The sequence below is a fragment of the Felis catus genome, chromosome B3 (genome assembly GCF_018350175.1).
Source record: "Felis catus isolate Fca126 chromosome B3, F.catus_Fca126_mat1.0, whole genome shotgun sequence".
NCBI lineage: Eukaryota > Metazoa > Chordata > Mammalia > Carnivora > Felidae > Felis > Felis catus.
The window spans coordinates 138,488,754-138,504,467 of record NC_058373.1 but is presented as its reverse complement, the minus strand read 5'-3'; the positions used below and the strand labels follow the sequence as shown (position 1 = coordinate 138,504,467).

At 55.8% G+C, this 15,714-nt stretch overlaps 1 protein-coding gene across 2 annotated transcripts in view; it reads right to left on the bottom strand.

Moving 5' to 3' along the window:
* The window catches only part of CB3H14orf132 (chromosome B3 C14orf132 homolog), a 59,242-nt gene that overhangs the window by 31,579 nt on the left and 11,949 nt on the right, over positions 1–15,714 (bottom strand). Inside the window, exon 2 of one of the 2 annotated variants that reach the window (XM_023256011.2) lies at positions 8,676–8,955. The exons of the other annotated variant lie outside the window; for it this stretch is intronic. Within the exon in view, the coding sequence (XP_023111779.1) occupies positions 8,676–8,693 (18 nt within the window). The 5' untranslated portion in view covers positions 8,694–8,955. The remainder of the gene's footprint in view (positions 1–8,675; positions 8,956–15,714) is intronic. 2 annotated transcript variants of the gene reach the window in all.

The window sequence follows — 15,714 nt, the reverse complement described above, 5'->3', positions numbered from 1 at the left end:
GACAGAGCCTGCTTGGGATTCTCTTTCTCTCTTTGCCCCTCCCCCACTCGCTCTCTTTCTCTCAAAATAAATGCATAAAAAAAAAGTGATAAAAAGATGAATCCTCACACACTAGTTTCTCGAGAGTTTGCATGAAAGTGAACTACACCGAAGAAAAGAGTTAAACATAGTGAATTCTATCAATAGAGGAGTCATTGGGATTTCACGATATTGTTGTTTTAAGGTGTTCCGTTGTCCTGGAGCCTCTATTTGTCGGTTGTGATTTTCTGTTGCTGTTGCCCCTGGTCAGCACAGTCGTGTCCTTTCTGTATCTCCTCCAGCTAAAACTAGGAAGAGCCTGTCACTCTGAGAGGGGACCCGGATCCCTCTGGGGAGGACAGCAGCCTGTTGGTTGCGGGACCCCATCCCACCTGAGAGGACAGATTCTGATGCGTTTCCCGTTTCACCTGTAAGTCCCTAGAGCATGTCTGAGCGTCTGACTACGTGGGAAACCCTGAAACGTTAGCGCCCGTTCAGAACTGTCTGAAGGGACACCCGGGTGGCTCAGTCGGTTGAGCACCCAACTCCTGATTTGGGCTCAGGTCACGATCTCACAGTTCCTGAGTTCAGGTCCCAAGTCAGGCTCTGTGCTGCCAGGGCTGAGCCTGCGTGGGATTCTCTCTCTCTCTCCCCCTCTCTCTCTCTCTCTCTCTCTGTGTCTCCCTTTGCCCCTCTCCCCCGCCCATGCTCTCTCTCTCAAATAAAAAACAAAACAAAACAACAACAACAAAGCTGTTCCGATGAATCCTGTTCTGCCTTAAAATGTTCTCAGATGGGGTGAGGGATTAGAGCTTATTAAGAAGTCTCGGCAGGCAAGTTAACTACTGACCACCCCCCACCCCAGGAGCATTTTAATAATGCGCATAATTATAATAAGCCAATATTCACAAGGTTTTTAAAAGTGAGAACGGGGAGTTAAGTGCTGGGGGGTCAGGGAAGAGGGTCAGTAGAAATGATGTCATTTAGGAACGTTCTGGTGGATAAAACATAGCTGGGGCAGGGCAGCTATTTCCAGGAGACAAAAGATGCATTTGCGAGTAAGCTGTCTGTGTGCAAACAGAGCTGGAGAGGAGTGGCAGGTGAGGGAGATGGGTCCCAAGGTCCGGCAGGGATCGGGGGACAGGGACAGCGATGGGTGAGCAAGTCCTTGGGAGGCACCGGCTCTGAGAGGGCATCTTCAGGGGCCCCGGGAATGGTCTTGACCTGGACGGCAGTCATGGGGGCGTCTACATGTGTACGTGTATGTCGAGGACGCTCTGACAAGGCTCGTGGCTGGTGTATCACCTACAGCACAGGACACAAAGCAAGGTCAGCAAAGGGAAAGGTGCAGGTGGGTGGAGCCCACAGGCACCTGCTTCGGGAGCGCCTCCTCCTGGAACAGTCACACAGGATGCCCCGTGCTCCCCGACAGCGGGTTGGGACGAAATGTCCCCAGTGTGACCACAGGCTGCTCAGCACCAGGGTGTTCACCAGGGGCCGGTCACGCAGGCACCTTCTGCCCAGCACCTACCCAAATTCCAGACTCCGGGAAGGAAAGCCGGTGTCCCGTGTCAACCGTACTGTTTGCAGCGTGAACGGTCCTTAGCAGTTGGGATGCGGGGGACCCTCCAGCCAGGCGCTAACTTTGTATAAGCAGGGCTTTCACAGGATGGCTGGGACACAGGCCTGGTATGTCAACCACTGTCACACTTCAGAGATGGGCTCTGGATGCTAAGGTACGCCTCCCCAGAAGCAAACAGGAAACCAGGATTCACAGACACGTTTGCTTAAACCAGAACGTTTAAGGTAAATCTGATGCCGAGTCTTGTCCTCAGAAGGTCAAGCCTCTCTGTGTTTACCGAGAAGACCTGCCAGTTTTGATGTTGTAACGAATGCTTTGTTTCAACAGCCCTGCAGGCTATTGACTTACAACTCTGACTCTGTGAATATTGTTATCCTTTGTTGGAATATTTGTGGTGGAAAACGATCTGGTCACCCGAGGTTGTGGACTAGGTTTGCTTCGGGAGGATGGTCTCCACCACCCTGGCTGTGAGTTGCCCTCTGACCAAACTGGTGGGAAATCGGTTCAAGGTGCTGATTGCCTTAAAAACGAGGAATACAGGGGCGCCTGGGTGGCGCAGTCGGTTAAGCGTCCGACTTCAGCCAGGTCACGATCTCGCGGTCCGTGAGTTCGAGCCCCGCATCAGGCTCTGGGCTGATGGCTCGGAGCCTGGAGCCTGTTTCCGATTCTGTGTCTCCCTCTCTCTCTGCCCCTCCCCCGTTCATGCTCTGTCTCTCTCTGTCCCAAAAATAAATAAACGTTGAAAAAAAAAATTAAAAAAAAAAAAAAAAAAAAAAAAACGAGGAATACAGCCGAAGGCTTTGGCCTCCTTGCACACGATTATTACTTTGCTATCTTGCGAGTCAGTCACTGACAGATGAGCTTTCAACTGCAACACGCTGAATCTCCCCCTGCTGCCTACCAGTAAAGCTGACCCAAAAAAGAGCTAAAAAAAAAAAAAAAAAAAGATAGCAAGAGAACCAACATATTTGAGACAAGGTTCTTCTGGGAGAAGCGACCGGTCTGAGTCAGGAGGCTTCGCCAGCTGGAGTCAGGCTGGTCAGAGGAAGCACAGGGCGGTCAGCAGACCCAAGCGTGGGTGACGGGGGACCCCAACGCTCTTCCCAATCCCCACTCAACCCTTCCAGACAAATGCCACTGGCTCAGTCTTACAGGCCAGGAAAACAGGTCCAGAGCTGCTAAGTGACTGGCTCACTTCGCACAGGAGCCTAGAGGGCGCAGCAGGAATTGGAAGGCAGCTGTGCCTTCCTCCAAAGGCAGCACAGCTCGGGGAGGGGACACGGGCAGCGGCACGTTTCCCCCCAAAGTGGAGGCATTTTTGGGTATTAAAAGGGCAGGTGAGTCATCAGGACAGATGAGAAGAGCAGGCAGTCTCTGAGGGCATCTGTTCTAGAGGCCAGTTCCGACCACGGATGCGGGCCCTGTCCCAGGCTCACCCCGCGCCCTACGCTGTCCCACACAGGACTGACGCGGGCTCTGTGTGGAGGGACCCAAGTGCCTTCCGCAGGATGCAGGTCTATGACTGGTGGTCTGAGCCTCGTGCGCCCTCCCTGCCCAAAGGGGGAGCCAACTGTCCCCTGTGGGCAAATGTCCCAGGGCCGACACCCCAGGGACCTGAACAGGTGCACGGGAGGGGTCTCAGGGAGGAGCTTGGGCCTAGTCCGGAATGAACGCGGCGGGCACGAGGCCCCTGGGCTCTGAGCATGAGGCGGACCAGCGGGCCTTGTGTGTTACAGGTGGGATGAGAAGTGGGGACACATAAAAGGGTCTGAGCCTCATTGGGTGGCGGGGGGGGGGGGGGAGAAGGTGGGAGGGGCACCCAGACTTCACGCGTGCTCTGGCCCTCCTTCCTTCCTGAGGACCCTCGCGCCCCAGTGGCAAACCCTACAAGCCCCCAAACAGACGGAAGCCGGCACCGGCTGGAGCCCAGAGTTTCAGGACTCGAGGACCCGCCAGCCGGCCCCCTCCAGAGCCTGGGGCCACAACCACAGCTGCCGCAACCTACAAAAAAGAGCCAAGTGTGCAGAATGAGAGCAGCAGGACAGGAAGTCCATAACAGCAGGGCTGGAGACACCACCTCCTCCAGGAAGCCCTCCCAGAGAGCCTGCCGCTGCAGGCTGTCTGAAGTGCCTTCCTCTGAGGCCAGCCCCAGCCTTCTCTCTGAGTATCATCAGTTCTCTCGGCTCCTCTGCTCTCCCACCAAATGGCTGTCCCCTCGGTAGCAGGGGCTGTCCTGGCCGCCTCTTCTCCCAGTACCCGGTGCGAAGCCGGACCCAGGCAAGGGGCCCAGAGCACGGCTGGCGAACGAATTAAGCAGACGGAGGAAGGAAGACTGGGCTTGCTTGGCATGAGGCCCTGAGTGGGAGCATCAGTCTTCCCGTTGCGGGGTCCGGCCCCCGGCCCCTCTGCTTTCCAGGCCCAAGGGGCTCATCCCCAGTGGGCACCGAAGCCACGGGACCTGGCAGCTGTCCTACTGTTCTGTCCGTTGGTGCGGGTCCCCTCCACCTGCCCCTCCTGTGCGCCAAGCACCTTTCAGATGCGACACCGGCTCCCCTGCTCAGGGACCTCCCAAGGCCACTCTCCTGAGCCTTCCGCGGTGCTGCCCTTTCTCCAGAGCTCCTTCTTTACCCACCCCCCCCACCCCGCCACATACCCTGTGGAAGGGCTGGCATGCAGCCTGGCACGGGGAGCCCCACTTTTCCTCTCTGCACTGGGTTCCTACTTTTGCAGGCAAAGCCGGTGACCCGTGCTCCCGCATCAGAGCAAGCTTGCCCTGCAAACCAGAAACGCCGTGGAAACGTGAGGGATGCCCGTCGCTGCCCTCCCTCCGGCTCCCTGCCCCGGCTGAGCTCAGACCCAGCCCCCCCGCCCCCCGCACGGCAGAGCAGGGAGTGAGGTGGGCAAAAGCACACGGGCGCCTGGCAGCCAGCTGGAATCCCAGCTCTACCATTTATTTACAGCAGCTCTCCGAGCCTCAGTTGCTTCACCTGAAAAGTGAGCAGAATTGTAATTTCTAACTCAAAACGGAGGGCGGAGGCTTATCTGGGTTGATCCCAGGAAAAGCGCTCAAGCAAAGAGCCTGGCGCCCCGCAAATGGCCGGTGTTAACACGGGTGGCTCCAGAGAGCGACCCAAGGGGCCAAGGGCACCCGGAGGTCACCTCCTCCACCACCGTGACATGAGTCAAGACAGAAGGAGCCTCGGTGTCCGCCCATTGCGGACATGATGGATCCGGGGAGAGGAGGCCCGCACGTTCCTCCCCCCAGAACATCCCCCAGCAGCGCCGAATTTTCCCGACCAAAAGTGTAAAAAATGGGCTCCAGGGGCACCTGGGTGGCTCAGTCGGTTAAGCATCCGACTTCGGCTCGGGTCATGATCTCACGGTCCGTGAGTTCGAGCCCCGCGTCGGGCTCTGTGCTGACGGCTCGGAGCCTGGAGTCTGCTTCGGATTCTGTGTTTCCCTCTCTCTCTGCCCCTCCCCTGTTCATGCTCTGTCTCTCTCTGTCTCAAAAATAAATAAACGTTGAAAAAAAATAAAAAAAAAAAAATGGGCTCCACCCAGAGGGATCCGTAGACATCGTTTGCCAGGAGGAGGCTGAGCTGATCTTCCTTTAGCAGAAGGCATCGTTCTTCCCTGTCCACCCAGGGGCCAGTCCACACTGCCTGGCACTGGGGGGCAATGAGCTGGGGGGTCCATCAGCCCAAGCTGCTCCAGTGGGTGTCGTGGGGCCTGACCCCTGGTTTGGGACAGAGCGACGGGCAGCTCCAGCCACTGGGACCTGTGCATGGCCCACTTTGAGGATCTGTCACCTTCCTGCTGGGTGCAACGCCACGTAGAGAAGCCATCTCTGTGGCCAGCAGCCCTGCTGGGTGACAAGCTCAGAGCCGGGAGGCACCCTGAGCACCGGCCCAGGTCCCGGGCCAGGCATGGTGACCGGTACGTTTGTCACGCCTGGCGGGAGGAGGTGCGATTAGCTGCTGCCATTGGCAGTGGGCACAGACAGGTAGCATGGTTTGCCCAGGTCACATGCGACCAGGAAGGGGCTGAAGAGAATTTGGACCAGGGTTTCCCCACCCTGTCTCCGGGGGTCTTCCCATTTCCGTGTGCAGCAAGAGGTCCTGCGGTCTACCTCCCCCCCACCACCCCGTTTTGCGGACCAGGACACAGGAAATGCAACATCACAACAGGTGCCTGCACACATACGGCGCGGTCTGATCCATGAGGCCCGAGAGGTCATCGAGAAATCCTCGCAGACGAGGAAACTGAGGCCTAGGAAGATGCATGGCACGTTCGAATCTCCCAGCCCGTTTCAAATGCACGTTTCAAACCCAGTCTGTCTGACTCTTCGTCTCTGGCCCGTAACCGCCGGCTTTGCTGAGTCCCTAAGTGGAGCCTCGAGGGGGGACGTCTGTCACCAGCCCCAAGGTCGCACAGCGCGTGGGCAGCATTGCCCAGACCGGACAGCAGGTGTCTGGGGCCCCGAGTTACCCCCACCGCTCCGGCCCATGGAAGGACACGTGGGGCAGTTCTGTGTTCCCTGCGCAGGAGACGCACAGGGGCCCTGCCACATGGATGTCTGGTAAATTACTGCCCATGTGGCAGCATGTGGACGGGTCTGCAAGGTTTGCAACACCAGCTCTCTCCACACGGCCCCTTCCTCATCAGTTCTCTCCAAGGAGCAGCTAAGGCAGTTCCCTTTCTCACCAGGTAGGAAACCCACGTCCTGCCTCACACTGTGTCCCAGGAAGCTCTGACTTCCGGAACGGCGTCATAATGGCCCTGCTCAGCACGGGGAGTGCGGGGGGAAGGGGGGATGCTCCAAACGTGCCGTGTTTATCCCCTCTTTTCATTTGTCCCCTAACCCCCAAGAGGCAGGTTCCATGACCTGGACGAGGAGGCTGAGATTCAGAAGTAACTCACCCGCTTCCCCTAAGCCTGGGCGGGAGCCGGGCTCCGTGCCTTCCCAACCCCAGCTTGCGGGCGCTCACCGCCGGCCGATGGGCTCTGGGCCGGGATGGAGATTCTGCCCATTGGACAGGAGGGAAGGAGCAGGAGCCCGAGGACCAGGTCAGGGAGGGATCCTGAAGACACACGGGGGAGAATCAAGCGTTGGACGGATGAGCTCCAAACCCCCGCGATCGCAGCTCTGTGCCTTCTCCCCGTAGGCTCCTCCGTACCCGCACAGTAAGCACGCTTCCGGAAGAAGCTTCCAGAACCCCTTACAGCACTTCTACTTCAGGCTGTAGAAGCAGGATCAGAGAGGCTAGCACTTTTGCCCAGGGTGACACAGCTCAGGAGTGGCCAAGGGAGATGCAAACCCAGATCTGGGCACTGCAGTTCGAGGGATGAATATTATCAGGAGACAATTCTTCATCAGTCTCTCACGCGCCTTCCGAGCAAAGGCCTTGACAGCTTTTGTTTCTGATGGTCTTTTAAAGGCGTTTGCACAGCATACCGCCCCGAAGAAAGACATAGCGGTCCCTCTGCCTCCTGACCACGGTGACGTCTCCCTCTGAGCAAAGGCTGGACAGCTTTGCCGGCAGCTCCCTTTAAAAGAGTGGGGTTTCGGGGCACCTGGGGGCTCAGTCGGTTGAAGAGTCCAACCTCGGCTCAGGTCATGATCTCACGGCTCGTGAGTTCGAGCCCCGCGTCGGGCTCTGTGCTGACAGCTCGGAGCCTGGAGCCTGCTTCGGATTCTGGGTCTCTCTCCCTCTCTGCCCCTCTCCCACTCATGGTGTCTTTCTCTGTCTCTCAAAAATAAAAATAAACATTAAAAAATTTAAAAAAAAAGAGTGGGGTTTCCTGAGCATGCGGTTTCTTGGCCGTTCCATAAACCCAGTGTGTGCCCAGGGTCTCCCCCCAGGATGCCCCGCATCACCCCACCTGGGACTTGTGCGGTAAGGTGCACGGACAGAACATGAAGCCCACACTGCTGGCTGTGCTGTGGCTGAGAAAGTCCTTTATCCAGAAGCCCATGTGTTCTGTCAGCATCTTTTTTTTTTAATGTTTATTATTTGAGAGACAGAGAGAGATAGAGAGCAAGCAGGGGAGGGACAGAGAGAGAGAGAGAGGGAGAGAGAGAAGGAGGGAGGGAGGGAGAGAGAGCCAGAGCGAGAGCAATGGAGGGGCAGAGAGAGAAGGAGACACAGAATCGGAAGCAGGTTCCAGGCTCTGAGCCGCCAGCACGGAGCCCGATGCGGGGCTCGAATCCACAGACCGCGAGGTCGTGACCTGAGCTGAAGTTGGCCGCTTACCCGACTGAGCCACCCAGGCGCCCCAGCATCTTTTAAATTATAGTAGGCAAACATGCGATTTCAGACACCTCACTGTTCTTGACATATCTGTGCTAAGGTTCAAAAACATCAGGGGTACACATTCTGGAAGGCAGAAGTGGCTAAATAGCGGTCAGAAAAGAGATGTGTCTCCTCAGTAGGAGTCAAGGGTCCAGCATCACGGAAGGCAAGATTTGGCCCTCAATGGCCACATTAATGGGTGTATCATGGCTAGATTCAAGGAGGTGATGGATTCTTCCGGAGCGTCATGTCTTTTTCTAAGAAAACTGATTTATAAGAACACTGCCTGACATGGAGAAGATTCCAGAAAGAATATTCATTTTGGAAAATAATTAATGGAAATAGGTACATTTAGTCCAAAAAAGAAAAAAAAAAAGGAATGATACCAAGGCAGGACACAGGAGGACGATTCGAACATAGTAATAGTTACTGGCATTCATGCAATCTTGTGCAGTGTGCACTTTTTCATCTATCATCACGTATCATTCTCCGGCCCACGCTGTGAGCTAGGTGTTACTGCTCCCATTTAACAGACAGAGACACTGAGGCTCCAAGAAGGTATCTTACTCTAAGTCGCAGGTGGCAGGGCCACCCTGGGACTCGGGCCTCCGGCTTCCCCAGCTCAATGCTCTCCCCGGCCCCGTGCAATCACAGAAGAGGTTACCATGTGCAAGCAGAAACAGACTTGTTTCCTGGGACCAAGGGGCAGAATTAAAGGGAAGATCACTTTCGGCTCAAGAGAGGAAGCGTGCAGTGAGCAATGCCCATTTGCTGACACTTACTAGGGGCCACGTCACCATAGTTAAGCCTCATAATCTCGAGGTTTGTCGTAACTCATCACAACCACCGCCATCCTGTTGCAAAGTTGAGTGTGCCCGGGTTTGGAGAGAAGAAGTGAGGTCCCCGGCCGTACAGTGGCAGCCCGACAGCAGAAGTCACTGTCTTGCAAGGTGGTAAGTTCCCCGTCGCCGAAGACACACAGAGGGCCACTCGCCCTTTCTAAGGAATGCTGGGAAGGATTCTGGCATTACGCGAGATCTGCTTAGGGATCTGGCCAGGGGCCTAGAGCAATGAAAACACAGGAGTCAGAACTCGCCCTCAGGCTCCCTGACTTGGGGGCTCACTGCGTCCATCCCGGGGGGTTTTATTAAGCACCTACTGTGGGCCAGGCCCTGGGGCTCCAAAGAGGAACAAGGCACAGCTTGTCCCATCAGCCTCTGAGGGTCTCCTGGACAGAGAGGGGAGGCAGATATATGCGTAAAGAGGAATGAGTTGTAAGACGTTGATGTCGGGGGTGGGGGGAGGGTTCAGTTTCAGCTTGCCTGGAGTGCTCCCCATGGAGGCTCATGACTTCAGTGAACTGTCGTCTTCTTTTGTTTTGTTTTGTTTTGTTTTTGTTTGGCACTTCTTCCCCAGATGGGCTACTGGGGAGCCATAGGGCGAGCCATGCTTCTGGCCAAGCGTGCTCCCACAACAGTGCTCCAGACCCGTGGGGGGCTTCTGGGTGGTGAGTGGCCAGTGGGAGACAGAAGGGACCAAGAGTAGTCAGGCAAACCAACTTCCCTGAGCCTTGGGATTTGTTTCCTGGAGGTGGTCCCTGCTCTCCTAATGGGGTCGCCAACCGCTGTCAGGCCCGGGCTGGGATTTCAGGGGGTCCCCGGGGACACAGCAGGGCTAGGGCACAGAAGAAGCGTGCACTTTGCCGGCAGCCCAGGGGAGTCAACTCCCGGGGCCAGGGGTGTGATGGGTCCTGCTCGCCCTCTGCCGCCTTCCCGCTGAAGCCACAGGAGTGGGCATTAATTCCTGGGCATCCCTCCTGGTGGCTGCTGCGACACAGAGGTGGGGGAGGGGCAGCAGGGGCTGTGCGGTCTCCTGGCCCTTGGCCGCCTTCCCTGGGAGGTGCTGAGGGGTCAGGACTGGGTGCCATCACTGACAACCAGCTGTGTACGTGTTCACCTCTACACTCATTACCTGTCCCCACGCAGAGAGCAGGGACTTTAGCACATATTCCCCTGTGTGCCCAGTGCCCAGAACCGTATCAGACCTATACTGGGTGCATATGAAATTTTTGAGAAATGTATGGGCCAGAGGGAAGGGGCTAATTCCATCATCCCCCTTCCTTTTTGAGGAGCAAGAGTATTAGCGAATACACAGTGAGGTGCCCTACACTCTGGAAGGGGATGGCAGTCGTCCCCGAGGGATCCCAAGATCCCTGGGGAACCCCAGGTGACTTGGGAGTAGGGTCCCCAACACCCAGGTTTGCCAGGAAGTCTCTGGGTCTCAGCACTTAAAGCTCCACGTCCCGAGAAACCCCTCGGTCCTGGGCCGACCCGGACAGCTGGTGTGGCCTTACCTCCGAGCCACCGCGTTGATACCGAGGCCCAGAAGCTGAGAGGGATCAGCGCTCTATTCAAACCCAAGTACCACCGGCTACGGGCTGCAGAGGTCTCACCCTCTCCGGTGGTGGAACGACCACCCTCAGTTCCCACCGCTGGGACTGTTCACGGGCTGGCACGCAACGTTTCCCGGAAAGCCCGCGTCCTGGGCCGCACCGTGGCAATCACCCTGCAGGGGGCAGGGGAGGGTGCTGGGGCCTGGGGAGCTCAGGGACAGGGCGTGGGGTGCAGTGGCGGGACTGGGTGTGGCCAGTAACAGGTGGCCCTGCCCTGGGGAAAGAGAGCTACGATCCGGACTCAAGCAGTCAGTGCCCGGCAAGCGGGTGGAAGACGCGGTTTTCTATCCAGCTTTCCTTGTGCTGTTCTTGATTCCTGGCTGTCTCGAGTCTGGCCTTGGGTCGGGGGGTAGCAGCGATCCGGGTATACTCGAGACAGGAGGGCTCGCCCTCAAGGAACGCCAGGATCCTCTGCTCTTCTGACGGACACAGAGGGGCTGCCGGGGTGCGGAGGAGGCGGGAGAGGAGGGTGACCACTTCTGGAGCAAGCTTCCCCTGCTGCGGCCCCGTCCCGGGCTCTTTCAGCCTCGTGTGGGCCCCCCCCACCCCCCCACCCCCTCCCGGCCAGCCTCTGGCACCAGCCCCTCTGGGCTTTGGGACAACTCACTGCAGCCACAATGCCCTCTGCGCACACAGGCCCCAGGAGGAAGACAGGCTAACGGCACGCTGGGCCGCGGAGGTCTGTGACCCTGAACCACACCTGCCAGGGCTCAGGGCTCCCTGCCCTCCACCTTGAGCGCTGCAGTCCGTCAGCTGCTATCCAGCTGGTACCTGGGCCCTGGCTCGGACCCAGCCCGCTCTCACCCCTTCCCACCTGGGTGACTCTGGGCCAGACCCACAGGCTCTCTGAGCCCCGCTATCCCCCTGTGTGAAGGGGGTGCGTGGCAGGGCGGTCGTGCAGCACAGGGCCCGGTGTTCAAGATGCATCCACGCCGTCCACCACCCCCCCTTCCACCTGAGGGCAGGCTCCTGCCTCACCTGTCTGCGTGCCTGAGCATGACGTTCGGGGCGCAACGTGTGTTGACACAATGTTGATCAGGGTGACCAAGGTGACAAAGCCTGGTAATAGCTTCGTTCGGGCTCCTCGACACCCCCCGCCAACACAGCACAGGGGGGGCCTCTCCGTGGCACGCTGCCCACGTGGCCGACCCTGCCTGATAGATTTGGTTGTTGGGGGGCACAGAGGGGGCCCCGGTGGAATCTCCACGGGGAGGAAGCAGGGCTGGAGGGACCTCAGAGAGGAGGCAGGGGGTACAGGCAAGTGCCGCCCAGCTCGGCAGAGAGGCGGGGGCACAGGGGCCTGGGACACCAATTCGTCATCTCCCCCAGGCCCCTCCCCCCCCACTCCTGCCAAAGCTGCTGGAAGCCAAGTTTTACTGCATTGCTAACCGGCCCCCACAGCCCCGTGCTGAGAAGGATGAGGGGCCATCACAGGGTCTGGAGAGGACACGCGGGGGCCCGGCTGTTGGCGGCCACCCCGGGGAGGCCTGAGGCTATGGCCGTCTGGTGCCCACCCCCACTGCCCAACTGCATACCCCTGGGGAGCGAGACTCCCCACAGTGCAGGGGCCTGGGTGGAGGCCTGGGGGCACCCACCCGGCTTCGGGCTGCCGGCACACAGGCCTGACTCCCGCATCCCAACACCGGCCCTCTGGATGACTCCCGCATGCGGTCACAGGGCACCCAGAAGCAACTCGAGAGGCAATGGCGGTGTGGAAAGGGACTTGCTCTGTAGGTGCACGGCTTGGCTCTCTAACCCTGGCATCAGACTCGGCTGTGAGGGTCAGTGCGTACACTGCCCACCTTTTACGGCATCTAGAAGATTCCAAGACGTGCCAGACCGAGCAAGGTGCCGCAGCCGGGGCCCGGGGGAGTGAGCAGTGGGCCCGATTCGGACTCAACTGTTACATCCCCTTTTCCACAGTGCGGGAAAGGAGGAAGGTGCAAACACAGCTGTTAAAAACACCGGCTTGAGGAAATTCTGCTTCCGGCCAAGACGGAGTGGAGGGGACTGGATCTCCCCTTCCAGATGAAACCACAACGAAAACGTACAAAACATACGAAAATGGTTTTCAAGACGTGGGACATCAGGCTGGTGCAGAACGTGGCCCTCGAGAGTCAGGAAACAAACCAGGTGATCCCTGCGAGTGACTCAGCTTCCCGCCTGGGGAGAGGTGCCAGGCTGTGGGGCAGGAAGGAGGAGCCCAGACAGCGGCCGGTGGGCGCCTTGATGGGAAGGGCAGGGTTGAGAGTCTGGGGAGACCAATGCAGCTACAGACAACAAGGCACAGCATGGAGGGGAGAGAGGTGTACGGAGAGGATCCTGGGGGTCTGCAGGAGGACCCCTTACGTATCAGCAGAGGACTGAAGAGTGCACATGTGCGAGGGACACTCTGGAGGCAAGAATCCCCCAGAAGCATGACAGGAAGTCGTTCCTGGCACCCGTACAGGCCAGAGACAGTCCCTGTTTCCACCAGCCACTCTGAAAAACCTCCCAATTCCCAGGCAACTGGGTAGAATCCTCAGAACTGCCTGCCTCAGCAGCAGGAAAGACTTACTTTTAGACGAACGACGGCCCCAGTCCGACCTGAGAAACCTCGAAAGCTCACGAGCCCAAAGGATCAGAGTGTTTCCAGGTAACACAACTGCACCCCAGAATAAAGCTCAAGAATATTTGCAGGAACACAAGAGCACCGGGCGTCCCACAAGATAAAACTCACAGTGTTTGGCTTCCACTCAAAACTTATCAGGCATGCAAGGCAGCAGGACGCTATGACCCGTAAGGGGGAGACAGCCAGCAGTCAAACCCAGCCAGAACGGAGGTGGATTTAGAACCAGCAGAGGAGGGCAGGGGAGCAGTTGCTGTCACTGTGCCACACACCCAAAAAGCGAGAGGAGGGGGGCGCCTGGGCGGCTCAGTCGGTTACGTGTCCCACTTTGATCTCACGGTTCGTGGGTTCGAGCCCCATGTCGGGCTCTGTGCTAACAGCTCAGAGCCTGGAGCCTGCTTCAGGTTCTGTGTCTCCCTCTCTCTCTGCCCCTCCCCTGCTGGCACTGTCTCTCTCTCTCTCAAAATAAATAAATAAACATTAAAAAAAAATCCAGGGGCACCTGGGTGGCTCAGTTGGCTGGGCATCCGGCTTCAGCTCAGGTCATGATCTCACGGTCCATGAGTTCGAGCGCCACGTCGGGCTCTGTGCTGACAGCTCAGAGCCTGGAGCCTGTTTCAGGTTCTGTGTCTCCCTCTCTCTCTGCCCCTCCTCCACTCACGTTCTCTCTCTCTCTCTCTCTCTCTCAAAAAGAAACATTAAAAAAAAATTTAAAAAGGCTAGAGGAGACACTGAACAGGTTAAGAGAATGGAAAATATAAAAAAAGACACAAATTAAGCTTCTAGGCCTAAAAACTGCAATGTCTGAGATCAAAAATACACTGCATGGGATTCACCGAGGTGAGATGTTCAAGAAACACACTGGTGAACTTGAGGACACATCAGTAGTTATTAGCCTACGTGAAACATACATAGAGAAAGAAACTCAAAACCGTGAATAAATACCAGGGGGCTGGGAGACACGTGCGGGCAGCAGGTATGTGTATGTGTGAATGGAGTCACCAAAGGAAAGAAGAGGAGGGAACAGAAGAAATAGGTAAAGAAATCATGAAAAGCTCATGGAACTCAACAGCAAAAAACCCAAACAATCCAGGTAAAAAAAAAAAAAAAAGGTGGGGGGAGGCAGAGGACCCAAAAGGCATTTTTCCAAAGAAGATATTCAAATGACCAAACAGGTGCATGAAAAGGTGCTCGATATGACTAGTCATCAGAGAAATGCAAATCAAAACCACAATGAAGGGCGCCTGGGTGGCTTAGTCAGTTAGGCATCTGACTTCGGCGCAGGTCACGATCTCGTGGTTTGTGGGTTCGAGCCCCACGTCAGGCTCTGTGCTGACAGCTCAGAGCCTGGAGCCTGCTTGGATTCTCTCTCCCCCTCTCTCTGCCGCTCCTCTACTCATATTCTTTCTCTCTCTCAAAATAAAAAAATGTAAAAAAGCACAACGAGATGTCACCTCACGCCTGTCGGAATGGCTATCATCAAGAAGAAAGAAGACGAGAAGTAACAAGTGTTGGTGTGGACCCGGAGAAAAAGGAACCCTCGTGCACTGTTGATGGTGTGAAAACTGGCACAACCACTGTGGAAAAAAGTACGGAGGTTCAAAAATTAAGTTAAAAATGAAAAAACAGAACCGCCATATGATCCAGCAACCTCACTTCTGGGTATATAGCCCGAGAAAATGAACTCACTCTCCTGAAGAGATTATCCGCACCTCTATGTTCACTGCATCATTATTACAACAGCCGGCACAGAGACAACCTAAGTGTCCATCGATGGGTGAACAAAGAAGATGGCACATACATACACACACCTGAATACTATTTAGTCACAATAAAGAATGAGATCTTGCCGTCGGCACCACCATTGGATGGACCTTGAGGGCCTTGCGCTGTATGAACTAAGTCAGAAAGAAAAACGAAATACCGTACGATCTCACTTCTATGTGGAATCTAAAAAAAAAACCAAACTCATAGAAACAGAGACCAAACGGGTGGTTGCCAGCGGGGGTGGAGGAGTTTGGTGAAGATAATCAAAAGGTACAAATTTCCAGTTAGAAGATAAGTAAGTTCCGGGGACATAACGTACAGCATGGTGACTACAGGTCACAATACTGTACCGTATACTTGACGGTGGCTAAGAGAGTAGATCTTAAAAGTTCGCATCACAACAAAAAAAGAATTGTAATTATGTGAGGTAAGGATACGGTCATCGTTTTGCGATAGACACACATACCAAGTCACCGTGTTGTAGACCTAAAACGTACACGATGGCATATGCCAACTATATCTTGAAAAAGCTTGGGGGAGAAAAAGAAAGAACAGCAGAAGACTCTCCAAAGGTGAGGAAAGGTATAAGCCCACAAGTGTGAAAGATTCCAAACCCCAACCACAAGAAACGTGGAAAAAAATGACACGGAGGCACATTATAAGCAACATGCTCAAAATCGGTACGGAGAAAACTGTAAAACTTTTTTTTTGCCGAAGGAAAAAAGGCACATTATGTTCAGAGGAACATAATCCGATGGCAGCAGATCTCTCAGTGGAAACCTTGCAAGCAGGGAGATGGTAGAACAATATCTTTACTGAAAAACAAACTGCCGACCCGGAATTCTATGCCTTGTGAAATTAACTTTCAAAAATGAAAGCCAAAAAAAAAAAAAAAAAGAGACATGTTCCCCACCCTCCCAGGCATATAAAAGCTGAAAGAATTCAGTGCCAGCCCTTCCGCAGTACTAAAAAATGTTAAAAGGCCTTTAGGCAA